Below are 27684 nucleotides of genomic sequence, written 5' to 3'. Positions count from 1 at the left end.
TGTATGTATGTATGTATGTATGTATGTATGTATGTATGTATGTATGTATGTATGTATGTATTTATTTATTTTATAAATTGAGGAAAGACCTGCTTCTGGTCAATTTTGTTGTCACTTCCGAACGAAAGCGCTTGAATGCGCGGCATGTCTGGAAGGTTTCTACGATGTCCGAGCTCATATGTTTGAACTTGAAAGCAGCACTCACCCACACAAAACGCATCAGTTGGTACAGTCGGAATGGTGGCAGGAGATATATTTAACTTTTAAGAGATGTTAATCACATTCTATCGATGTGTTATACTTTGTTAACTTAAAACATGTATGAAATAGTGTACTATCGTGCTTTTTAACGCACTATTTGTTGAACGTCGGTTTACATGCCTGTATGTCTGTATGCGCCACCCCAAGCATTCCAACAATGAACTAATCCGTCGTTAGGCCTCTGCAGTAGGGAGTTGTTTGGCGGATCCCGCAAGTTTTTCTTTACTTTGAATGTTATTTTTGTTTCACTGAAGAAGGGCAAATTCTTCGTTTTTATTATCACTTGCCTCGTTGTTTACTCGGTGTGTCGAAGGACTATACAATCAAAGTGTTTTGGGTGTGGTACACAACTAGACAGCCAAAGAAGGAAGGAAGGCATCGGTGAGTCGGACTGACCACAGCTGAGCTTATGATGCCGACGTTGCGGGACAGCACCATGTCCCACCCCGGCGAGAATTCCCACCAAGTCCGGGTGAAAGCTTATTATAAAGGGTAAGAAATCACTCTTTCTCCCGGCATGTCATCGATGTCCTTAACAAGCCAACTAGTAGCAGTTTTAGATTCTGAAAGGCAGCTAACCAGTTGGCTAACATTAGCTAACCCAGCTAACGGCTTGCTAATGTTGGGTGCAGGTTTAGGTAAACTTAACCAGGCAGACAGACAGGTGAAACTGTCGAGACGCGTTGTCAGTGGCTCTCTGTGTTATTAAAGATTTGTGTCAGCAATATGGCGAAGTTGTCAGGTGATTTGAACTCAGTCTAAATTAGTAGTTTGTCGTGTTAAAAGCTTATTTCTGACACAGTTTTAAAGGTTTGGAGCTAGTCTGTCAGTTCAGCTAGCTATCAGGTGCTAGCAGCGGCTGTTAGTACTAGCGTTGCTAACTGTCACAGGTAGATGATGCCGACTGCTACTTCATTAGCCCATTTAATGAGGTTTACAACTAGCTTGTAATGATGTTATACACTGGTTAACATTAATTTCCTATTGGCAACTTTGACAAGCTAATATGCGATTAAAGATTAATGTTATGATGTGTAGTTATTGACAACAGGAAATCATATCCATTAGAGTGTCGATGTCCAAATTGTCATTGTTTAGATATGGAAAATCAAATCAACTAAGGTTTTGTTGTTGATATTCATCAGGTTGGACTGCCTGACAATGTGAGCTCAAGCTGATCAGTCAGTTTCAGCTGGTATTGTCAAATATTTTACAGATGTAATGCCACAACACAACATATCCTTAAAAACTTCACCATACACGTCGCCTGTTTCCTCATTTATTTGTGTTTCCTCTTCTGTTTCTCCTTACTGTAACCTGAACCTACAATGAACTCCAACTAGGGCTACAACTAGTGGTAACTGCCATTATCAGTTCATCCGTAATCTCTGTGGTGCCTAATATTAACCTAAATTAAGGCCTTATTAAGTCGCGCTTGGACACAATACAAACAATAGATTATAGACACAGAAATATCAATGAATGTAGTATCCATCTCTGACAATGTCTTTCACGGGTTATGGAGCTGCCAGTGCTTTGAGTTTTTCTCATACCAACCTTGGCAGAGACAGTTCACCTGTTGTAGTTTCACACTTGGATATGATGATGGAAATCACTGGTCACCCAGTTGTTTTCACGACACTCCCTGCCCCACTCACTCTGTTTGATGGAGGCAGTGATTGGAGCCCAGCCAAGACTTGAAAAACGTGAAGGACAAGTCACCTCAGCCAGACCTGTTGTATTTCTGACTGGCTCTGTGACACACCTCAGGAGCGCTGTAATGTGTGCTGATGATTAGGTGTCATCTCACAGAACAAAACATCTGAAGTATTTTATGAGGTTGCTGCTGAGGAATTCCAGCTATGCTACCAAAGAGGGAATACTGTAAAATGGTGTCATTGTTAGGCACCAGAGATTCGTTAAGCCAGGATGTCAAAAGTGCTTTCATTATTTGTCTTTAGCAGTTAGGAGTGGAAGATTGAGGAGTTAGAAATGCACCAAATCAATGTACTACATTCGTACCACTGACAGATCAGGTATCGGCCAAGTCAGTATTATTTCCCTGTTTTTTCTATTGTGTTATAACAACAAAAAATAAATAACAGTTTAATCAGAACAATACTGAAAATAATTGTTAGTTGCAGCGTTAGTGATCATGTAATACTCGCCACTATCCACCATGTGACATCAAGCACTCTTAAGACTCTGCAGGCTTCCCGGTCATTCATTCCGCTGATTAGTTCTGTTTTTATGTTTCTAATTGGTAATCAATGAAATCAGCTGATTTGTTGACTGTTTCACTTTATTTGTGCATCCTTTAAACCAGAAAGGTACCAAATGAAAGCTGACCCTCTGAATGGCCTTAGTCTGTGGCACTGTTTCAGCTTATTTTTTTCAGTGTAGTGTCCTTTTTGAGTCCATTGTCTCCTTTCTGCATGTCTGCTGTCAGTCAGCGCCAGCAGCAGCAGACTGGTGTCAGCCTGTAGCAGCCTCAGCCTGTCACTGACTCGTCTTCATTTTGCTCTCACTCCGGCTGATGGTCAATGGAGAAGGCTGCAAATGCACTGACCACATGACTAGAGACTGGCAGTGATGCTGCACAATGGAAATGAATGGACTGCAAATAAAAGCGTAACGTGGTTGAGCTGCAACTAACGGCTGTTTAGATTTTGTCATCGATTGATCTTGTGATTATTTTCTCAATTGTTTTGTTTATACATTTTTAGACAACTGAGAATTGTCCATCCTGGTTTCCCAGAGCCCCAAGTGACATCTTAATGGGTGTTTTTTCCTGCCTCATAAGATATTCAGAGAGAGAGAGAGAAAAACAGCAAGTGCTCTCAGTAAAGAAACTGGTACGAGCGGAGATTCGCATTTTTGCTTGAAATAGACTTGAACAATTAATCAATTATCAGAATAGTTACCAGTAAACTTTGTTTTGATTTGCTGATTGATTGATCGACTTATCTTTTCAGCTCTAGGTGTCACCATGTTGGGACCTCTGCATAAACCTTACGCTGTTGGAGTCTGCACATTGTATTACACCCATTGTTCACTTGTTAGACAGTATTTAAGATTTGTGATTTTTTTTTTTAATTTGTAATATTTTCCCCACATAAGGCAGCTGCTCACTTATATTTCTGTAGGCGTACATTACAGTTATTAAAGTAACTAATGCTTCACAGTTTCATAGCTCTCCTTAAAGAATATATATAACTGGCATCACAGATTTCCCTTGATGGCTTGCTATGTATGGCTTGCTGTAGTCTTTTGTATGTATTTCAAGTCTTTAATTGGGCCCAAGAGAGATTTTAACAGCTGACAAACAAAGGAGTGCAGAACGGACAGGGCTTTATATAGACAATACAGTTAATCAGCATCAAGCTTGATCCTGATCCTGCAAGTTGGCTCTGGAACTCCCTGCTTAGTTACATGATGTAAAGTTAGAGCTCATTTCTCAAGATCTTTGTTATTGTAATGTGAGTAAGTAATTAGTCTTAAATAATGCTTTTTTGTTGTATGAATTGATGATTCATACATGCATTCATACGTTGATTTTCCAGAATGGTCCATTCCTTTTAAAAACAAGACAAAGCAGGTGTTTCACATGGAGTGAAATGCATCTCCTGTGTTTGCTGGTGAGCTGGTCAGGTTTTTAACCAAATATTTTTCTAGTTGGAGGAATCTGGACTTAGGAGACCAATCATCTGACACTTTCCTCTTTTTGTGTTTACCAGTCAGCCTATCTTGGTCCTGTTTGGCAATCAAGTCGTAAACTTTTTTGTCAGCCTATTTCCAAAGAAAAAGTTAACACGCAACTCAGAGTTGTACCTTACAAAATATTGAGTTGTTTATACTGTAGCAGATTTTCTTGGAAAAAAAATTTCTGTATGTCGCTGCCAGTGTGTCACCATGTCAGGCCAGAAAAAACATTGTTTTGCAGAGTTGCCAACACCAACTAACACAGGGCTTCCTATGTGCCAGATCAACTTCAGGATTCCTTTGCAAGGCATGTTGTTTGGCAGGAAACTGGGATTATACCGGCTCGACGGAGCAGTTCAGTTATTTTACTCCTTTGAAAGGAGTTGCTCTTCTTTTTCTAAGACTCTGCCATCTGCATCAGTGCTTCAAGGCTTGGCTTTGTTTGAAATATGGCAAGCGTTCCTTGTCTTGCCATTTACATTTGCTTTGAAAGCCCCTCAAGCACTCAACCGCAAAGTCATACACCCTCACCCACCCATCCAATGACACACATCTTCACTCATGATTGTATCACAGATTCTCAACAGCTGCCATCACGTATGAGAAGAATTGTGTGTGTTGCAGCTTCCGCACTTACTGCAGATTGTTTGTAATACAACTCAGGTATTTCCATACACGTGTGTCTGTCGTTACTGGTGACCTTGTCTGAGGCTCAGCAGGAATGCGTTTGGTTGGCTGCGAGGAGCGAGGCTTCCTCCTGTTAAGCACCACAGGTGGGCCGTGTTGCCTGGAGACCACAGCATCCTGCAGTCTGCGTTTCATTCACCCTGGACTTACTTGGGTGCAGTGGGATAGTTCCTGATGTTGGATGTGTCTAAGGGGCTGTTTTGGTAACTTCAACTTGATGTGCATTTGTGTATTTGCTTCGGTGTGCTGCTTCAAACATTAGCGTATGTGCGCTAGCACGCAGTTCTGGAGATCCGAGTGTGTGCTCGTGGGTTGTGTGAAAGTGTTGCGGGAGCCATACCCGTGCATGGCAGGCAGTGATGACAGAGAGATGGATGGTCTGAGGTGCTCAAGGAAGCCTAGAGAGGCACCCAGACCCGTCTTCCTGCTTGAGTGCTCACCAGTGACGAATGGCTTCATACTGGGCAGATGGGGCTGCTGAGTCCTACTCACGGCAGTTCAGATGCCAGGGGCAGAGGCCAGCACTCCTCCTCCTCCTCCTCCTCCCTCTTTAATTTAGCTGTACTGTAGGACGGTACAGAGCAGAGGAATGCCAGGTCTGTGTGGAATGCCACTTCCTCCCAGTTTCTCACCAGTGATGAGCTCCCAGTTGCTCACTGCAAAATTCTTCAGCCTTAGTCACCGCGAGGACTCACACAGCTCAGTTTCCTTTGTCTAACACAATGCCTTTCTTTTTTAACATAACTATACATTCGTCATTCAAATGAATTTATTGGCTAACGTTTCACTGTTAATAATGCATTTTTCAAATGAAAGGAAGCAGCAGACGTCATCAAACAGCTGCCTGCTCATCAGCGTGGTTAGGGAAATACTGTCAAGCTCAGTTGTTATTAGTGCTGAACCAAAGAATCCTCTGAATTTTTGTCTAGAAGAAATTAGCTAAAGTGATAAATCGATTGCTGCAACTAACGGTTATTTTTATTGTCAGTTAATCTGGCAATTGAGCAATGAAATAGTCCTAAAATAGTTAACAATGCCTATCACAATTTCCCAGAGCCGAAATTGAGGTATTCAAACCCAGAGAAAATCAGTTGACTGTCTTATGACGAACCAGCAGCAAATCCTCACAGTTGGTCAGCTGGTCTTGGTGAATGTGTGGCTTGAAAAATGACTGAAATGATTAATTGATTATCAAAATGGTTTTAAAATCATTTTCCATTCATCAGCTAATTGTTTCACCAGTAAGAACTTATGAAACAGCCATCCTAAAAATTAAAGAATCTGGGTGGAAGTATTTTGCATTTCTGCTTGCAATATATTTTTAGGACTTTGTAGTTTCTGCCACTTTCCTGTACCTGCTGCTGCTGTTAGCTGAGCATGTCACTGTGTCACAGAGGGTGTTGTTTGAGGCACCGGAGACGTGGCTAAACTTTAACTACAGTGTAGACTCGCAGTGTTTAATGAACACCCACGGCTCAGGTCCAGTTACACGTGACACAGTTAAAGTCACCTGCTGGCACTAACACACTGCCTGGACCGTGTACAGTCGCGGTGTGGGAACCGCAGTGGATCGTTTCCGTGTATGTTCATGCACTCTATCCTCTGATGTTATCAAGACATTAGGAGGAAGTAGGGCTGCCATGCTGGTCCTGGAGGAGAGAACAGACTGTGGGAGAGAAACTGCCAGTCTTTTCCTCCCCCTTCTAATCATTAACACCAGCAGGATGGAGGAAGAGGGTGAGAAAAGAGAGGGAGGAGTAGGCGTCAGTTGGAGGTTTACGTCAGTTTATTCTTCCTCACAGTGCTTTATTCATTCTTGACGTGTGATTTTCAGACAAGACACTTTTAATACGTGCTGTACGGAAGCTGCACCATCTCGAGCCACACTCTGCGGATGCTCAACAAAAATGTGAAACTGAAGCGGCACCCAGTAAATCACAGTCTGGTGGAATGTCTGTGTTTGCTCCTGGCAAGGACAGACCCCTCGGTGACCTTACACACTCCATGCTGTCCTTGGACTTGTACAGTAGATGTCCTTGAAAGTGTGTGCTGTTAACTCCATGTGTTGGGATTTTATCATCCTGCTGTAAAGCTCTCAAGCTGATGAAAAACGGGGTCCATCTTTGACGATGGCAGTAAAGGGAGTGAGAGGTCCTTGTCCTTGCGGGTCACTCCCTGGCTGGTGGGATGGCTTTTACACATTACTGTCCTCCTTACTTTCCCTTTTACTTCACCTCTTTACCATACTTATCCCCTTGTTTTGACTCATTCTGTCTCCCCACTCTTTGCTGACCCCGCACATGTAGACGCCTGAGTGCAGACCGCTGTCGCCTGCAGACCTGTAAAAGCTAATGTGTGTACCGTCTCCATCCCCCATCTTTGGGTTGTAAACACCACCGAGGCTGGCCAGAGGGCTGAGAGCTGGCGACATCAATCCTAAGGCTTCCGTGAAATGATGACGGACAAATGATCCCATCTACAGGGATAGATGCTCTCGGTCACCCACCACTACGCTCCTTATCCCGTGTCTCACTGGAATGTTTGAGTATTTGTGTGAACTGAAGAGACAGAGAGTAATATAGGGCTTTGACCGCTTTCTAGTAATTGATGGAGTGCAGTGATGGACAGCGAGCCTTAACCAAAGCGGTCACAATACAATTACAACCACCATCGCCTGTGATTCATTCTGCTTTCGTTTGTGGCTCTCTCCCTCACTATTTTGCGGTCTTTCTCACTCTTGTTTTTGCTCTCTTTCTCCCACCCACAATCATGCTGTACAGATGAATGCACACACAAATGTGACAGACTGCGAGACTGTGACTCACACACAGCAGCGCTCGGGAAAAAAGGACGCTCTCTCACCTCTTTCCCTCCTCGTCAAAAGTCTGGCGTTCTCTAGAGTTTTCCTTGGAGTGCATCAGAGAGAGGGAGGGAGTGTTTTAGCTTAACGTCTGAAGTTAATGAGTAGTGCTCACACGATCGGCAGATTAATCAGTCAGCTATCAAACAAAACTACCAAATATTCTCTGGTTCCTTGGTGGGTCGTAACACCGTGACAGCTCTCAGCAAGTGCTCAGTTCTCCATCAGCTAATTGATAAATTCCCTTTCTGAAAACACACATTTTGAATGTTTCTAATGGTATTTGCTTTAACATCCATACAGCAAATTTGGGCTGTAGTAGTAGGTGTTACATGTATTTTCCTTACCATTTGTGTTGCCCTTGGCCTATTATCACTAGTGATGCTTGTATCATCTGACTTTTTCTCTCTCTGCTGATTGCCATACCTCAGCTGTGGATATTTGCCAAAACCATGTATTGATTTATTACCAGTGCTGCCATTTTTCCAAATTTAGAATATGTGAACCTCATTACATGGAACTCATGAGAATCATTCATATGTAACACAGTGATGGGGTTTGAGTCTGTTGTGACTGAATGAATGTAACTGAAACACAATTCACATTTTATAATGACATTGACAGAGAAAAGATTTAATGTGGAATCACAAAAGTCCAATAAAGTGCTATTTGTCTTGTCTGCAGGGACATCATGATCACACATTTTGAGCCGTCCATCTCATACGAGGGCCTGTACGGGGAGGTGAGGGACATGTGCTCCATGGACAATGACCAGCTCTTCACCATGAAGTGGATTGACGAAGAAGGTACGTCTCCCTTCCCCATTCCTCCCTGTCGTTTACTGTCTCGCTCCATCTGTACTCTGAGAGGAGGCGTAAGAGACCAGCCAGGGATGCGTCAAAATTTGCCCTACAGAAGAAATTTGTTTGCAAAACAAAAATCAGTCATGGCTGCATGTGACATCATCAAGTGGATTAAACAAAATTAGAGGCCATGGCTAAATTTCCAAACATTTGGTGATGCCATGTGTTAATATGAACACATGCCCACATAAGCACACACTGCCTTGTCACTTCACTGTAAGACTCAGTCTCTTGTCAGTCAAGAAAGGGTAGAGCCCACCCACCCCCACCCAATTCTTTTTTGTTGTCTGCCAGTTAGTCAGGCAGCAGTAATAGTGTCATAGGAAAGATGGATCTGTCACATCACTCTGCTCAGGAAAAGGTCAGCCTGCCCAGACTCATTAGACTCAGATCAGCTCGCACTGGTATCCTCCCACATACAATCACAGGACTCATTAGTCTGTCTGAGAAAGAAAAATGCTTGATGGTCATAATGAAGTACTGTGTTCAGTGGTAGATGTGTCTCTTAATGCCCCCTCCATGGAAACCACATGCATACAGCTCTGCAAGGTGAACTCACATCATTATCACAATAATTGGAAAATGTACCTCTGTTTAATTATCTGGTAACCCTGGTTCAAAGGTACCAAGTCACATCTGGTCTGTGCGTCATGTGATCTGCTTTGAATCGAAAGCTTTACAATGCGGCTTTTTCAAACAAAAGGATGCTGCACTTACCGTAGCTTATCTCACGTGTTATAAAAAGTTTAAATATGATGAATGTGCACACAAACAAGAATGTTTAATGAACATCTGAACTGTATGAACCACAGGCAGACCAGTAGTAACAGGCATAGGTGCAAAGAAGAGCCTGTCAGTTAAAACTGGAACAATCAATCGATTAGTCCGAAAATATTCTGGATAATAAATTGATTATTTCAGTTTTTTCAGGCAGCATCTCTTCACATTAGTGACTGGTTTTCTCTCTACAGTCTGTTCTCTTCTCTTCAAATCACCATAGCTTGTATATTTGACAGTTTTCAGTCATTTTATTGACCAAAGTCATTAATTGAGAAAATAATCGACAGGTGAATCGCTAATGAAAAGAATTGTTAGTTGCGGTCCCACTGTGAGTATATTGGCAGATATTGGCTTCTCACACATACGATATAGATCAAAATTGGCACATATGGTTTCCAATATGTAGGAGGAAATTGCAGCACACAATAGAGATGTTAATTCTCACGTTGTCACATATCTAGCAGCCATGCAATTAGAGATCCAGATCAAATAATCGCACAGAGAAGAAATTACTGATATTTAGCCTTCATGACTATAAGATATTACAAAAGCAAATCACAATCCATAGACACTAAAGGAAAAAATATCACATAGGGAGACAAAAAGATCCATTAGGTATGTGTCCAATTAGTAATCAATCTATCGATCATCTTGCCATCTTTAGTACAGAAGAAGGAAATTGTGAGAATCACTCTCCGTATTGTGTCAGTTTGTCCTGGTGTGTTGCAGCACTGGTGTGTAGGCTTCTCTGACTGTGAAAATGCTTTGTTAACAACAGATGAGTGCAGCACACACAATCATTTCTTACTGTATGGCATTTATTTCCCAACCGTATTGCTCTCCTTTTTCACGCAGTTGTGTTGAATAATGCATCTTATTGCACTTTCAGGCCACCAAATAGATGCACAATCTGTAATTAGAGGCGAGTCTCTTTCAGCCGCCCGGCTTCCTCGCCCTCTAAATTCGAACAACAACCTGTGTTTAATGTTAGCTAGAAACAAATGTCTGTGTCAGCCTGATGTTGTGTACGGATGCCAGCGTGTTGTACGGATTGCGTTTACATCTACCTCAGATCTGAACACAATGCGAGCCAGACCACCTCCATGTGTGGTCATGGCAGACAGCATGCGTGCATACAGATGACATGGTGATACCAGGGGTAAATGGGGTCTTAATGACACCTCGTGGAAACCAAGACTTTTGAGTAAAGATAAAATCAGACTTTACCTTTACCTTTGATGTGACGTTTGCCGCAGCCCACCCACGCCTTGTGTGTGTTACCTAGATCTGATATGTACTGTGTGTCATAGTTTCTGTTCTCAGCATATACATAAAAGCAGCGGTCTGTGATTGTGATTATTAAGGTAGAGCACTAAGAATAGAGTCGGTGACCTCAGTGTTAGTTCACACATGCCTCTCTGGGTGTGTCACACCAACACCTGACTACCTGTTAATGATAAGTAATAATTAGATCTGCGTCTGAGTGGTGTGATAATTATTGACTTGGATTAATGGCTGTACAAACAGGCCTGTACAAATTTAAAAACTGTGTCAAATGGAAACGTTGACTATGTTCTCACTCACACCCACACACTTTTTTCAGTGTTTACTTAAAGTTAGTTTTGTTTTTTTTTTATGACAAGCTGCGTGACTGTATAACTCACCATTTGCACTCACAACCGTTTGCAGTATATGTACCACTTAAATGTCTCTACTTCATTAGTGCTGGTCTTGTTGGTCTGTGCATTTAAAAGTAACTTGGCTGTTGTTGATTTTCTGCAATCACCTGATCTCTTAAATGTCATGCAAATGAGAAACCTGGTTCCCCTCATTGGATTTTGTTAACATGTGAAAGTTAAAACGATTAAACAAAGAAAAGAAATATTCATCAGAGCCATCAAAGGCAGAAAAGTGAGAACATGTACAATCACCCAGTGAGGAGCAAAAAAAACTAGATAAAACACATCCTCAGATGTCTTTTTTATCCAACCAACAGTCTGAAACCCAAAAATATTTAATCACTATCATGAATGACAAATAGGAACCATGAAACCATTATACGATCATCAAAAGTATTTCAGATATATTTTCTGTCAATCTGCTGGTAACTCTTGCAGTTCTACTTGTATCACAAACAGCCTCACTAAACGTCAAACTGAAATAAATACGTTTGTTTCCACGGCAGACACATTTTCTTATTCCCACAGTCAGGATGATACTCAAACATGAAAAAGTGAAATATTGCCCTCAAGCTGCGTTGTTGTATCTTACTACCGTGCGTAATCTGTGACAGCTTTGGTTCCTCAGAAAATTATATCATTGAGAAAAAAATGAATTCAAAGTAAATGTAGGTTCTGCAGAAACATTGACTGATTTCCGTTCTTCGCCTGGTTTCCTGTGTGCATTTCAACGTGCTGAATGACATCTGGTGTCTCCCGTGCTGTTAGGTGACCCCTGCACCGTGTCGTCTCAGCTGGAGTTGGAAGAAGCTCTGCGTCTCTACGAGCTCAACAAAGACTCCGAGCTCATTATCCACGGTGAGCCTTCCTGCTCCTCACACAGGCAGGATTTCTAACATATCTCAGGCAGTTTCAAGGTTTAACTCACAGGATGTTCTGGTGCCCTGCGCCCAGGAAGATGTTGCCTCGCACCAGGTGTTCGGTCGGTAAGAGGTCCAAATGAGAAGCCTGCTATCTTTTGACTTTCTGCCCTACAAATGGTCCACTCGCCTCTGTTGATATTTTTCTGACCAATCAGGTTTGCAGCATGACAGTGTCTTCCATTTCTGGTCCCAGAGCTACAGACGAGCTGTGCCAGCCACAGATCATCCAGGCAGTTTGGCAAGAACAAAACTCGACTGATTAGTAGTTAACTGCTCGCCAGTACAAGTAATTAGTCTCTACTGCTAACATTAGAAGTAATCATGCAAAATGTTTTCATTTAATTCAAAACATCTCCTTACAAAGTCAGGCAATTAATCTTTCACATTATTTTAGTCAGATTTCATATATGATATAATAACTTCAAACATGTAGGCGTAAATATAAACAGTGAGTATAGAAGTTAAGCAGTGGGTACCTGGAGCGTGTACCATGACTTCACTGAGCCATCACTGGTGATCCAGGCTAAGTGGTGGCTCTATTAACTCTGTGTTTGAGCTTCACATCCAGCGATGAGCACGTTCACGAGGAAGAGGCGGAGTTGTTAATTACGAGCGACATCATCAGGACCGTGACTGATGTGCTTGATTTGATTCGAGATGAAATGCGATACCTGCAGGAGAATTCTGTCACAGTAACGGCAAAAAGTGATGCTCAACAAGCTGAAACATAATCACATAATCAGAACAGAAGAAAAATCTGTGGTAACAATAGAGATCATTTCCAAATATCAGAGGAGGGCTATAAATAAGTGCATGGATTATCATGCTGTGCTGCATACGTCTTTAAAATTGAATATTCTGTTACATTATTGTCAGATGATGAACAAGCTCTCATAAATATGTGATGCACATAAAAAAAAGTTAAAAGTAATGGACGAAAAATAGCTATTGATCAGATCCATCTGTCTGACGATGCATCTGTAACGATGGGAGCTGATTAATTAAACTAGATTGTGAAAGCATCAACACGGTTTGGGAATGAAAGGATCGTTGTGCAGTTAAAATGCAGCTATAATCTCCATTATGTAGTCAGTGTCGTAAAATATCCCTCCGTTCGTTAGACGCGTTTCTTGGAACTGCAGAAGAGGCTTTTATGTCCTCTGCGGCCTGGAACCACTTGCAGACAGATCTGCTGCTCGATAGGCTGGTCCCAATTAGGGCATTTTTAAAATGTAGTGAACTGTTTGTTGGCAGATTCAACTGGAATTTGTAATTACTTCCTTAGCAAGGCTTTGTAATGTCTGTCTTCTGAGGCATGTGAGTCTGTGAGGTAATACTCTATGTTTTAGGTTTTTTTAACGTCTGTGTGATTCTGGTTTGAAACACTGTAATGCTGCGATTTTGGCCCTCGAAAAAGAGATTTTGTGATCTCAGTGGGACTTACTGTACCAGGTTAGATAAAGGTTCAATTACTAAAAATAAAAATGTATGTGTTCTGCTGAGCTGTACAAATGTCCTGTAGGAGAGATGACTGATTGGTCAGTAGTCAGACTGTTGACAGGATTTGATCTGATCGTCTGAAGTTAACCTGCCCTGGAGCAGGTTAGCCGTGCAGCGTAGCTTATCATGCTAATCTGCCCTGGTTAAAAATGAGCTTTGTGATATCAGAGAACTTGGGCCCAAAGATGGCTGACAGGGTCATTTTGGAATTAAATAATAGTACAAATATAGGAAACCTGATCAGGACAGTCAAACAGTAATGCAAAATAGATCTTTGGATTTGATTTCTTGGGGTCTGGAACTGTTTATTTGTCTGAAAATGGCTTTAATCTGATGACAAGCTTTTGACTTTTCTCTTTTAGATTTTCTCCATGCATTTACATTTCGGCTTAAATCTGAACAAAGATGGCTCGCTACTGTACATGACAAAAAAAAAAAAAAAAAGCATCAAAACATGTGGTTCATGCTGCACTGACCTGTGAAAACAACATTACTTCCGCTCTTGACGTCTGTCCCTGAGCCCTTGAGCTAGTTCACGTCCTCGTCTAAGATCGGCCCTCTTTACAAATAATTGTACAACTTCACGAATGTAGAGGTCAGGGCTAAACTCAGACGCAGGGTTTGGAGTGAGGGGCGAGGGTTGTATATGTGGAGTTATACTGCACATTTGATTGGCAGGCTCTGTATGTGTAAGCCTGTAACCTGGGGGTAGCAGGGACAGGGGCTCTATGGGTAATGTAAAGTTTTAATCAAATCAGAGGTGAGGGGTCAAGAGTACACTGGATGTTAGCATGACGGCAGAGAATGAACGGGGGTGGAGGGTGGAGGAGAGGATGTGACAGTGCCGCAGGGGGGTCGCCAGGTCTGCTCGTTAACGAGCTTGTCGGCTGTAGCCCACGCCTCGCCTCTGACTCAAGCTACCCCCGTCTAGCTCGATCTGTCTCTCTTTCTTACACACATTCATACATACATACATACATACATACATGCACAAATAATCTGTCGGCCTCATTAAGATTGTGTCTTTGCCCACTTTGCTGAATGTTGCACGCACGGAAACGCTTCATAAAAACAGCACGAGTGAATTTGATCATGAATTGCTGGAGGCGACAGGTTTGCTACAGGTGTTCTTAATTGTCGTCATGATGAGAGGAAGTGAAGAACAGCCTCACGGGAATACTGTCAGACTCGCCTCCCGTGGATGAAATTGATTTTCTACATGTATCTGCTTTTTGTTTGTTTTTTGCTTCCCAGTGTTCCCATGTGTACCAGAGAAACCTGGCATGCCCTGTCCGGGAGAAGACAGTGAGTTCAACATTTTCCTTCTTTAGTTTTACCTAATTTGTCAGCTGTGGTCTCAAAGAAAAATATATTTCATTCATATTTGAGACACTTAAGCCAGTTCTTTCTGTACAGCTTTTGAAATTATTTCTGGACGTCATCACAAACTCAAAATCTTAATTGAGTCCATACAAGCTTTGTGTATATACCATTCAAATCGATGCCATCCAATGCAGAAGCCCCCCTTTTCATCTTTTCACAGAGTCTATATATCGGCGTGGGGCCCGGCGCTGGAGGAAGCTTTACTATGCCAGCGGTCACGCCTTTCAGGCCAAGCGCTTTAACAGGGTGAGACATCACACTGAATTTTGTTCGCACCTGAAGGCCCTTCACTGATGTGCTCTCTTGGTTTTAAATCTTTCTTTACTGTATGTTTAGTATTGTATGTTTGACGTATTTTACATGAGGGAAATATCTGCTGTTCTAAGTTCATCCTAAACACAGTGAACATTTCAAAGCTTGGTCACTGCATGTGTATTTAAAGGAGAGTGAGACATCCACCGCCCTTAAAGTCATTTGTCTTTGTATTGATTGATGGAGTAAGGGGGATGGCGGTGACACAGAACGATGGCTCTGCTAGAATTTGACCGTAGACTAGCGGGGCTACACGTTTCAGACGCCATCACAGCCTCTCTGTCATCTCCTGGAAAATGATCTGTGCTTGTTTGCGATGATGATGTGTCTCCGTCTGCCCTCCTGAACAGCGAGCCCACTGTGCCATCTGCGCAGACCGTATCTGGGGCCTGGGAAGACAAGGCTACAAATGCATCAACTGCAAACTGCTGGTGCACAAGAAGTGCCATAAACTGGTCACAGTGGAGTGTGGCAGGCCGATGATCCAGGTGACAAATGTCATTAGCTTGATGGTGTAAAGTGGATCATTACCGTCCCTGATTCGTGCATACGTACATATTCTGTTTCTGGGATTATACTAAATGGCAGCTGCTCTTGTGTAGGAACCGATGATGCCCGGCCCACCATCGAGTCCGTTAGACCCAACTGAACAGCCAGGTAACACACACACACACACACACACACACACACACACACACACACACACACACACACACACACCCATGTGTGCATACATCTCTAAAAGTATTTACAAATGGCAATCACAAGTCAGAAACATTAAAAGGTTTTTCCTTGCACAAAATAAAGGCGTATTCGTTTATCTGGCAGTGGCCACCCAGACTACAAGTTGGTCACTTGCATTTGGGGTTTACCTACGGCACCAGACTTAAGTCCAGTCAGGTGGTTGAGAGGCTGACTGGTATGAGAGAGCTTAGGATCGTTGTTGCTATTGCTGGTGAGGCAGTTGAAACTCCTTGTGCTAAAAATACTCACTGGCCACCTGGGAAGTTGTGGGGTGCAGCCATGGAAGCACTGTTTGAAATGCATCTGTATTGACCGTGATCACTTGATGACATGAGAAGACGTGTTTCTTCTCTGCATGTATGTAAAAAAAAAAATAGTTATTTCATACTTATTATTTTAAATATTCTGTTTTTTATTGCAATGTTAAACATACAAAAGGGTATTTTCTCTTCTCAACAAACTGCGGGGCTGTGAACAAAGCATGTGACTGTCTCTCACCTACTTTTTCCTCCTTCTTGTCTCATCTCTCCTATTTTTTTCCTCTCCTTCCTCCCCCTCTCCTTCTGTCTGTCTGTCACGTTCTCCTCTCTCACAGGCCCCCAGAATAAAGACTCCAGAGAAAGCTTGCCTTACGATGGAGAGGAGAAAGAGGTGAGAGAGAAATCTTTTCAAACGCTGTTGATGTGTGACTCATAGTCTGTCAATCTGTCATGTTGTCTGGATGGATATGTGTGCATGTATGTGTGTATAATTAGAGAGAGGGATCGGTTCTGTTTGTGTGTGAGGGAGAAAGAATAAGATCACCTGTAATTGGAGGCAAGGTTTTGTTGTCTGTAGAGACGTAGGCGCCCTTGCAGTGCTGTGGGTATTGATTCCTTCGGTGGAGCTAATAAAGTAACCTTTTATCACAGCTCTTAACACCACAGGCTGATTAATGGCCAGGGATGTAGTCTGGGGTTGAAGGGGGGTTGTTGGACCGAGCAGGAGAGCTGAAGATGGGAAAAGAATGGATCGAGTTGGACACAGATAGACAGAGATAAAAGAGGCCAAGCCAGATGATCTTATCTAAGGTTCCCTGGCCCACTCTGGGGAGGGCGGTTGTCATGTGAATGGAGGTTAGATGGATAGATAGTGGGAGCAGTTCACTACAGAACAGATTACAGGTGAGAAAAGAGAGGAAGATAGGTGAGGAGATGTTGGAGGTGGTAATCAGTTCAGTTCACAGAGAAGTAGGACTAATACAGTAAGTGCTGTAATCTAATGGAGGCAACATGACCATATTTAATACAGACGAGAAAGCGATTACCAAGATTTACTGTGAAAAGGTGGTGCTGGTTTAAACTTCATTTACAAATCACCCAAAGGAAATCACACGCGAGCACAAACCAAATCGTCAGCTCAATCAATAGTTCATCGAAAATCTTGAGAAAGGTTGATGGACTGTGTTGCATGACAGATTGACTGTATGTTCATCACATTATGTTGTTTATATGATGCTCTCTCATGCTTGTCCTCTCACTCTGCATTAACCCCCCCCCCCCCCCCCCAGGCGCGGAGCAGCAGAGATACGGGAAAATCGCCTTCCAGCCTTGGCCTGGCAGACTTCGATCTGCTGAGGGTGATCGGCCGAGGCAGCTATGCCAAGGTGCTGTTGGTGCAGCTGAAGAAGACGGAGCGCATCTACGCCATGAAGGTGGTGAAGAAGGAGCTGGTCAATGACGATGAGGTAAACAACGCCGATACCATCAGAAGCAGCATGTTGGTATTATGATGAGTTGTAGGTCAGCTTTTGCCTGGACTCTGACACAGTTAGTGGATTTGGATTAAAGTGACACAGTTACTTTGTACAGAGTTGTAATCAGGGATGGGTTCTGATAGCTGGTTCCGTTTTGGGTAAAATCCCCCAATTCATTAAGCTCCGCAATCTATGAATCGCCTAATCAAATCACTCATTCACAACCTCTCTTGGATTGTCTCTTTTGCCTCTTTCCGGCATTACAGGCGTCTGCAAAGAAACAAAAACTGGTGAGGCATCAAAACACGTGCTAACAAGACTGACTGAACATGGCAGACCGCCTTAACTTAAACCACGGATGTGTTATGACTTAACCGCTCCAAAGTGTGGATACACTTCAGCAAAGTCAACGAAACAACTGTGATGATATTTGCAGGAGGTTACTCACAAGCCCATGCTTCAATATTTATCTACCGTCCATCGTGTTAAAGTGAGAACTGCTGCCATGTTTGATGACATGACGAGTGCTCCGACTCAGCCCACAGTGGGTTTTACGCTGTATTCTGTGACCCGTCCTGTAACCTGCAGCAGACCAACAGCTCTTTCGCCTTTTAGAGCACATGAAATGCGTTGAGCATGCAGAAAAAAATCTGCAGTTAATTTGGTTGATATTTGCTGAATGATAAAGAAGAATTAATATTCTTGCCACTGTCTTCTTTTACTGTAGCTTCTACGGCTTGTGCTGCTGTAGCGCAGCTGTTCTCCCTCACAGCAAAAGGAAAATGAGTCAGGACAGGGTTACTGAATGTCACAGAGCAGTGACAAAATATGTGATGAAAGCCTTACAGCCTTTCATTACAGTAAAATTAAACCAGCACTTTTTTAAAGGCTATGATAAACAAACTACCCACACAGATTCAATAAGAGGATTCTGAACTGGATTCATTCATTTGATCAGATGCTATCAAACCCCATCCCTGGTTTTAATGTATTTACTCCATCATCTGTATTTATACGGGCAGTTTGAAGCTGTGTTCAAGAGTGGATTTTGCATTATTTGATATGAGTTCAAAGACAAAAATCAGCTTGACAGTCTTCTCCAGTGCTGACGTTTGATTTTTCATGATGACATACAAAATTATCATTTGAACCACAGCAAAAAGAACATGATGAGGGTGCTTTTAGAGCTGCGACTAACAGTTATTTTCATTACTGATTAATCAATCATTTTCTCCATTGTTGGATTGTTTATATTATAAACTGTTAGAAAATAGTGAAAAGTGAAATCTTTGTTTCCTTGTGCCCAAAGGGGGATGACTTCTGACTGTTTGACCAACGGTCCAAAATCCAAAATGCTGTTTACAGTGACATGATATAGAGAAAAGCAGCAAATCCTCACATTGAAGAGGCTGCAACCAGAGAAGGATTTTCATAAAAACAACTTAAACAACTGATCAGTTATGAAAATGTGTGTTAATGATGATCAACTTATCAATTAATCGACTAATCGCTTCAGCTTCAGATGCTTCATGTAATCTTACTTTTGTGTAATTGTGAAACAAGCGAATTTAAGCATTTCAAGTTGTAATTTCGTTTGATATCTACTCATGAAGGACAAATGCGCAAGATTTGAAAAACAAAACTGTCCCTTTAAGTCCGTACGGTGTGACAGTAACACCACACCTGCATCTATTGAGATGTGAAAAGGTTAGTTAACAGTGAAGTCATCGGTCTCTTGTCACTGCCGTGTATAATTAATGCAATTAGCAGAATCAATGGGAGCAGTTATTCACAGCGCAATGAGTGTTTGTCTCATGTGATTGAGCGTCCATCTTGTGTATCTCGTCCGAAACACTTTGAGTTAAGTTGACAGACCTCTTTCAAGCCATCCGTCTTTCTGAGAAGGTGTAGATAAACCATCATGTCATCAAAAATTGATCTCGGCGCACACATGCAGCAGCACGACCAGAGGCGATGGGAGTAGTTAGCCTTGATTAGACGCACTTTTAGCGTGATTGACAAATTGACAAGTGCCTCTCGATCAATGGTGAAGTGTTGTGCTGTCCCTGTCCTGTCGGCGTGAGCAGCATCCGTGTCCAGACACATTATCATCCAGAGCATCGATAGAGACCTGCTTCCGTTTCTACTGGCTCAGCCCTTTTTCTCCTGCCTACCGTGCACATGAGTGAACCTCTATCTGTAGAGGATGGTCGATCAAGCACTGTGCTTATTCAGCTTTTATAAGTTCAAGGGTGCTATGTCAGAATGATCGCTGATGTACTTGTGTGTTTTTGTTTGTTTCTCTTCCAGGACATCGATTGGGTCCAAACAGAAAAGCACGTATTTGAGCAGGCCTCTAATCATCCCTTCCTCGTCGGCCTCCACTCCTGTTTTCAGACAGAAAGCAGGTGAGAGCGTCACAGGGGTGGTTCAGGGCTGGGCTGCAAGAAACTGAAAAATAGTCCGATTTTGGTGTCTTTTAAATATGTCGTGAATGTAAAAATTAGGCTACATGTGACACTCTGGGATTCCAAGTCATACCACGTGACAAAAAAGGTCATTTGTCAGCAAAACATGACAAAATGATCTGTATGAGTGAAGTGAAAAATACAGAGAACACTTTAAGGTCAGGGAAAGAGCATGGGCATGATTAACATTATGGGATGAGCCCTGTCATAGGCAAACGTGTACAGACAACCCCATAAATGTCACTACATTTTGATTCCTGTCCTGATTGGTGCTTGGAAGTACATGATATTATAACATTTGCTCCTTCTTACAGACTCTTCTTTGTTATTGAATACGTGAACGGTGGAGATCTCATGTTCCACATGCAGAGACAACGGAAACTCCCGGAAGAACACGCCAGGTACAGCCAAGCTCTCTGTCGCTCTGTGACACTGATGTCACTTAATATCTTTTTGTAGACGTTTGTAATTTTGAAAACACCTGAATCTCTTTTTCAGATTCTACTCAGCGGAGATCAGTCTGGCGCTCAACTACCTCCACGAGCGGGGAATCATCTACAGAGATCTCAAACTGGACAACGTGCTGCTGGACTCTGAGGGCCACATCAAACTCACAGACTACGGCATGTGCAAGGTGTGGTTCGCTGTTTATTGTGCATGAAAGATTGATACCACAATGCACTTTGGATAAAAGCGCCTGCAAAGCTGCATAAGTGTCGGTTTACAGCCCTCTCAGATGATCTCACAGCTGATGGTCTTTTTGTCTTTGCAGGAGGGCTTGAGACCAGGCGATACGACGAGTACTTTCTGTGGTACCCCCAATTACATCGCCCCAGAAATACTCAGAGGAGAGGATTACGGTGAGAATTACATCACACGAGCACTTACCAGAAAAGCTATCCTTTTCTTTGCTATCGTACAGTATGTGAGACGTTGTGAGGTGATATCATATCTGGGATGCCGCTCTCAAATGAGAGCGAGGATCCCTGTCTGGGCAGGTGGAGCGCTGCAGCAGAAAAAGTCATTATTCCTGTTGGATGTGCTGTAATAATTGGGCCACTGCACCCTATATAATCCATTTTACTGCTAATAGAAAATGGAAGCGAGCCAAGTTTGCTTTTTGGTGACTGATGCTGAAGACAAACAGTTTAGTTTATCTGACAAATAACATAATTAAGCTTAATTGAATTCCACGTGTGCTGCTGCCTGCGCAGCCAGCGACCAGTTCCAATGACTTGGACAACAACAAAGACGAAGAAGCCTCTCATGCAGATTTTGCCTCTTTCTTTAAAAGCTGAGGAACATGCAAAAAAACATCAAAAGCGGAATAGCATTAGGGTTAGCAAAAATTTTCAGTTTTGGATCTGGTTGGTGTCAGTAAAATATTTATTTAACAGATCTTTGATCAAACCTTTTATCTCTCCTCACTCTTTTTGTAACATTTTATGGATTGTGTGATTCTTTTTCCCAGCTGACAAAGGGTCGTTAGACATCTTTGAGCTGTAGTTATTTTAGCCTCAATTTACGTGCACACGTTGAAAGGTAAGCCTAATAAGATTTGATGAGGGATTTGAAAGGATTCAGATTCGATAAAGGATTTGAATTGGAGAAAATGTTGTTGAATCTCATCCCTGTGTGCTATTTTGATCTTAAAAAGATGATGTGGAGCAAAAACAAATGATATTTCTGTCTTGCAAGTGCTGCCCGTGTCTAGTCAAGTGATAGAACTGTTATAATGTATATTTTTAGTGGTATATGGTGGGAGTGGTTGCTATAGTAGCCCTAAAATACTGGTAAGCTTTTGTGCAGTTGTAAGCAGTAATTTAAAGTATTTGAGTTAATGAGAAAAAACTTGCTCTGAAGGTTCTTGTGTATTTTGTTTTGGTTGCTTTGCTCATGTCAGTTTGTCAGTTTTGGACACTCGTATGTTCACTTTGGGCTGTTTTTAAGTAGAAATAGGGTTTGTAACTGACTGTGTGCGTTTCTTCAGGGTTCAGTGTGGACTGGTGGGCGCTGGGCGTGCTGATGTTCGAGATGATGGCGGGCCGGTCGCCCTTTGACATCGTCGGGAGCTCCGACAACCCAGACCAGAACACAGAAGACTACCTCTTTCAAGGTAATATGCACGCACGCACACACACACACACACACACACACACACACACTGATGAAGTTTGTAACCGGAGGGAAAAAATAGCGCACTGGAAGCAACACCTTTGAATTAACACCTTTCTAATGGCCACCGGGCACATGCCATCTGTTCCAGGGAGATGTGTGAATGCATGTGTGTTTTTGCCTGTTGTTATTTCATCATAAATACACCTTCAAAATGTGCCAGTGTGCTCTTATAACTGCCCGGAAAGTGTTGGGATAGTTGGGAATTGAAATGTTGCCACTTGACAGACAGAGTCATATTTCCATACACTTTTTTCAAAAGGCATTGACACTTAATTTAAAGGCATCTGTATGTATGTTCAACACGAGTCCACTGACAGGACTGAACTCATAACTGTTACTTAGCCTTAAGGGACCGTCTGTCTCACCTTTCCCCTTCTCCTCTCGCCCCCTGCAGTAATATTGGAAAAACAGATCAGAATCCCCCGCTCGTTGTCAGTCAAAGCCGCCAGTGTCCTCAAGGGATTCCTCAACAAGGTACGAACGGGTCAGACAGGCCTGGCTCAGTCTTGGACAGTGCTGGCTCCTGCCAGCCCCTGAGAATATCATTATTACGGCTGCCGTCTCTCACTGTCTTGCATTCTTCTTTCCCTCCTTGTGTCTCTCACCTTTTCACCTATCCATAATACTTTCTACTTTCATTTCTCCCCTCACCTCTTTTACACCTTTCTTGCGAGTTCTCTCCTTTCTCACCCTCTCCACCTTTCTTGGCTGTCGCCTGACTTTTTGTCTGGCCTGTTCCACCGCTGTCCCTTACTGTCTCTCACCCTCTTTTCATCCTCACCCCCTCAGGATCCCAAGGAACGTCTAGGCTGCCACCCTCAGACAGGCTTTGCGGACATCATGGGGCATCCATTCTTCCGAAACGTCGACTGGGACCTTGTGAGTCATTCGCTTTTTATTCTCTCTGTGTTTGACTTCATCACAATTTTCATCACAGCTTCAAAAAAAGGAAATCCGTATGTGCTGGTTGCCAGATAGGTCAAAATCAATCCATACTGTGATCCTGCAGAGAAGGAAAAACAGAAAGCTGCTACCAGATAGCAGAAGGTCAAATCTAAGTGCATGAGGGCACCCTCTCTCTCCTGCCCTGTGGGCGTAGAAGCTCTGTTATTACTGATGGGATGAGGGTCATATCATGTGTGTAAAGCACAATGAAGACTGACCACAGCAGAAATGGACAAACCAAGATGGGAGACAAAGATGGAGATGAATAGACATGTTGAGGTCTGGCTGTACATTTCCTTTTCATTTGTCTGACAGGGATGTTATTGAGCCATTGGATTGTGAAGCAGCTATTCATTGTCATAAGGAAGCCACTGATAAATCTAATTTCAGCTTCATTGTTAAGGAGTTGTTTTGTTCCAACGTCCTTGTGAAATGCTGAACGACACCAAGCTTCAGTGAAGCTCCAGTAACGTTGGTCACTGGCATTGAGAATCTCATATGTTTGAGTACTTTCTTGGCTTCGGCTGTGGCTCGTGTTTGCGTTTGAGTGTAAATCGTGTATATTGTTAATGCTGTAAAACTGCGAGTGTGATTATGAACGTGGAGCAGGGTGTTGGAAACGAACATATGGGCTGTATTTACAGCAGCTTCTCTGCACAGATTGTGAAACACTATAGATAAGACTGGGTCGGCTTGAGAATATTAAGCATCACAGAGTAACTTACAGGAATCCAGCTGAAAGTTAAACGAGGACTAAAAATACGAGTTGGAGTTATTTATGAAGCTTCCTGTTCTCAGTTTCAGCGATGAGTAGACGTTGTAATTTAAGAGTGAATGACATTCCTCTTTTATGACAGATGCCAGAGCTGTAAAATGAAACTGATGTCCTATAGTTTTTCTCGGTAGTTGTTGTGAGCTGTCAACACATTCAGAGGACTGACAGGTTGATCCAGTCATCATTTTTGTTGGCTTGCAACGAACGGCCATTTTCCTTATTGATCAATCTGTAGATGATTTTTTTTTTGTGTCGAGATGATGAAATGTCAGAAATATAGTGAAAAATGCACATTGCAAGTTTCCAGAGCCCAAAGATGTCAGCAAATTGCGTTTTCTATCAGGGTGGACACACAAAAATACTCAGTTTATAATTAAATAAAACACAGAAAGCAGCACATCCACACGTTTTATAAACTGGAACCAGCAAATGTTTGACCTTTGTGCTTTAAAAATAGCAAGAATTAGCAAGATTACCAAACTATTTGACCATTCATTTTCTGATAATCTCAACCTGAAATTTTTAAATGAAAATTTAGATAAAAGTTGAAAATATATTTGACCAAAACAGCAAAAAAATTACAAATTGCATTTGATCTCTGTGAAGACTGACACCAGTTGAAGTTTATCTAGTGCTGCATATTGCTCTGAGTAAAGCCAGTTTTTCACATTACATTTAAAAGAAATCAACTTTTTGCTGTCTGGCGTGATTGTTTTTAGGGATTAAAAGTGTGTGCAGGGGTTAACATGTTGGAAGAAGTGTCTAATCTCGCTTATTAGAATTCAGACCGAGAGAAATAGAATCGACAGCTTGACATCAAGGTGTTGCCAAAAGTCTGAAGGAAACAGCATGTACTTCTGAAACTCTGCACACATGTAAATGATCAGGCACATTTCATCTCCTCGGGCAGACAGACAGACGTGACCTTAACAAACTGACAGACAGACATGCACTGGTGGATGACGTGACAGACAGACGGGGCAGCTCGCCAGGGATCACCATGACCTCTTTTTCCCTGTTTGGTCTGGAGCAGGGACCCAGCAGCCGGTCACAGTGTCTGGAGGGATCGGCTTACACCCCTCCCATCCTCCAGCCCTCTCCCTCTCCCAACACGTGCACACACACACACACACACACACACACACACACACACACACACACACACACACACTAACCTGAAAGTTTGCCCTGCAGTGCACCCAATGGCCTGCAGGGGGGGCAGTGTGGGTTTTCAGACAGGTCATGTGAAAACTGAGAGACAGATGAGGCGCTGCGAGTTACCTCTGCACTGTGATACATGCATTCAGAGGCACGGAGTGGAAGTAGATCAAGGTTTTAGTGTTTTTACGGAGGTGGTGTTTGTGACTCAGCCGTGATATTTATTACTTATGCACGGAAACCTGTGATGGGGTGGCCAATGAAAGATTGTAGTGTCTTTATGCTTGTGTTTGTTCCCAGGCCAGATTACAGTTTGACCCTCCAGGGCAACAACAGTCTAAAATCTAAAGATATGTCATTGATGATAACATGTGACTAGGAAAAGCAGCAAATCCTCACTTTTGAGAAGCAGAAAGGAGAAAACGTTTGCTTGAAAATTACTGAAATTATCAATCATATGTCAAAGTACTTGCAGATTAATTGTCTTTCGATCGATTGAATAATCCTTGCTGGTGATTTTTACTCTTCAGTTTAGATATTCTGAGAGTCATCAGGTGTTTTTAATGACAGTATAGGCAGATATGGTTGTTGTGATCCCACCTGATTCCTGTTCTGTTATTTCAGCTGGAGCAGAAGCAGGTGGTCCCTCCGTTCAAGCCCAACATCTCAGGAGAGTTCGGATTGGACAACTTTGACGCCCAGTTCACCAACGAGCCCATCCAGCTCACACCTGACGATGAGTGAGCTCCCATTTTACTCTCTCTCTTCCATCTTATTATAACTTATAGGTCATTTTTCCATCAGTTGATGATACTTTAAAAAACCCACGCTTTTCTTTTCTTCGTTGTAGTGATGTGGTGAAGAAGATCGACCAGTCTGAGTTTGAAGGGTTCGAGTACATCAACCCACTCCTGATGTCGGCGGAGGAGTGTGTGTGAGAAACGCGACGCCTGTGCTCACATACACACCACCCACACACACACACTCATGCACGTGTTACGTGGCGTCTCAGTGTCCTCAAGCTGCATGGTTACGAGACAACCTGACGACATCAACCTTCTGTTCGAGGGCCGCACATGCACAGTAGAACGCTTATTTGCCAAAACCAGTCTCACACTCAGCCATTTATAACCACTTGCCCTTAAGCCTACCTTCTTTCTTAATTATTTTTATATCATGTAAATCTGCACTGATATCAATTTTCTCATCGGGGCCTCTTTACCGCTAGCCAGCGAGGCTACAAAGTTCTTCCAAGGTTGCTGTGCTCGGGGACGGGTAGGGGGTGAGGCACGGCCCCTGACACATGAACTGAACAGGCTCTCCTTCCAGCTGGTGGGGTGCTTTCAATGCATATTTTATTTGTATATATATGAATCTACTCTCGAGGAAAATGTTAGAAAGGCCTTTTTAGCTTCAAGCCGCAGTCGGACAAAGCTGACAACGTAATCATCCTGAAGTCATTTTGATTTTGGCTTTGTGGCAACGCCCCCTCTGTAGAGAAAAAGAGAATCATAACACTAGCCTTTAAAAAAAACACAAAAAGATAAAAATCTATATATTTTTCTCTCTTTTTTTTATTTAACAACATAGCAGCAGTCATTATATATGTTGTTCTGAGTGTTAAATGTCCAGCCTGAGTAACAGAACCAAACTGGTTCAGGCTTTGTTGTTTAGAGGAATACACAACATCTGGAAAACACAAGGTGTCAGCTTCAAGTCCCTTCTCCCAGAGTGAAGGAACATATACAGCAGCACCCAACCAACACTAGTAATGAGTTAATACTCTCAAACTGTGAATGAAAGAGCTCGCTGTGCGGGGAAATGGGCTGGAAGAGAAGCACATAATACCTGAACGCTGGAGCACAGGTTACATTTCGCTGTGCAGACCATTCATGAAATAAACATTCACAGAGGACCAAAAAAAAACATTTTTCTGAAATATGTCTTGCTGGTACGAATTAGAAGGTACAGTATACACAAGGAAGATGTGCTGTCCTGAGTCATAGAATTTATATATTCAGATTTTCTTTTGATATTTTTTAATACTATGCCTTTTGGAAACGTATGGTCTGTTATGATTTTTTTTGTACTTTCTCCATTCCATGTCTGTCTTCTGTTGTAAATCAAAACACTAAGTGATTGTTGAAGCGAGAGCTCGGTCAGAAGTCTAAAGCTGTGACACAGTTCAGGTTTGGTCCTAACATGTGGCTTGAAAACTGTGAACTGTGTCTGCTGTGCTCCATTTTTACCACACTGAACCCACAGTCCATTTTTTTGAATTATATATATATTTTGTAAAACTGCTTTAAAGCATATGGAGGCTCTGTAGAGCCACTCTCCACCCCTGACACGAAGTGATGGTGCATGAACCTCTAGACTCTCGTCCAATCGAAGCTTCTCTCTACTTGGAAAATGTGTTTGGGCTCACGTGGTGACCGGAGGAACATGATCATCTGTTACGCGCGTTACTTTTGTTTTATAGTTTCTTTTTTGTGAATCAGAATAAATTTTGATTTTGTTTTTTTTTTATCACTACATTGATTCCAAAACGTTACTGGGCGAACCCAATGGAAACACTCTTTGTTGTACGTGTTGTGTTTTGGGGGTGTTTACCACCCAGAGGACTCTGCTGAACTTTGTTATTAGTGTGCAAAGAAAAAACACAGACGGTAAAATAAACATTTTATTTCTCTTCTTGTGGTAATATGTGCTTGTGTCGGTGTCTGTTTTA

At 42.5% G+C, this 27684-nt stretch overlaps 1 protein-coding gene across 1 annotated transcript; it reads left to right on the top strand.

The window, feature by feature from the left end:
* Positions 1-425: 425 nt before the first annotated feature.
* On the top strand, positions 426-27645 carry prkci (protein kinase C, iota). Its single transcript, XM_076745036.1, has 18 exons — positions 426-753; positions 8195-8316; positions 11601-11690; positions 14510-14560; positions 14799-14884; positions 15301-15438; positions 15553-15607; positions 16290-16345; positions 17244-17420; positions 19740-19837; positions 20212-20298; positions 20396-20531; positions 20670-20757; positions 21888-22013; positions 22470-22549; positions 22865-22954; positions 25578-25693; positions 25804-27645. Exons 1-18 carry the CDS (start codon positions 671-673, stop codon positions 25889-25891), a joined length of 1767 nt encoding a protein of 588 aa, XP_076601151.1. The 5' UTR covers positions 426-670; the 3' UTR covers positions 25892-27645.
* Positions 27646-27684: the final 39 nt, after the last annotated feature.

This window comes from Chaetodon auriga, chromosome 12 (genome assembly GCF_051107435.1).
Source record: "Chaetodon auriga isolate fChaAug3 chromosome 12, fChaAug3.hap1, whole genome shotgun sequence".
In the NCBI taxonomy this organism is placed as follows: Eukaryota; Metazoa; Chordata; class Actinopteri; order Chaetodontiformes; family Chaetodontidae; genus Chaetodon; species Chaetodon auriga.
The sequence above is the reverse complement of the archived record's forward strand: the minus strand, read 5'-3'. Positions and strand labels throughout refer to the sequence as shown.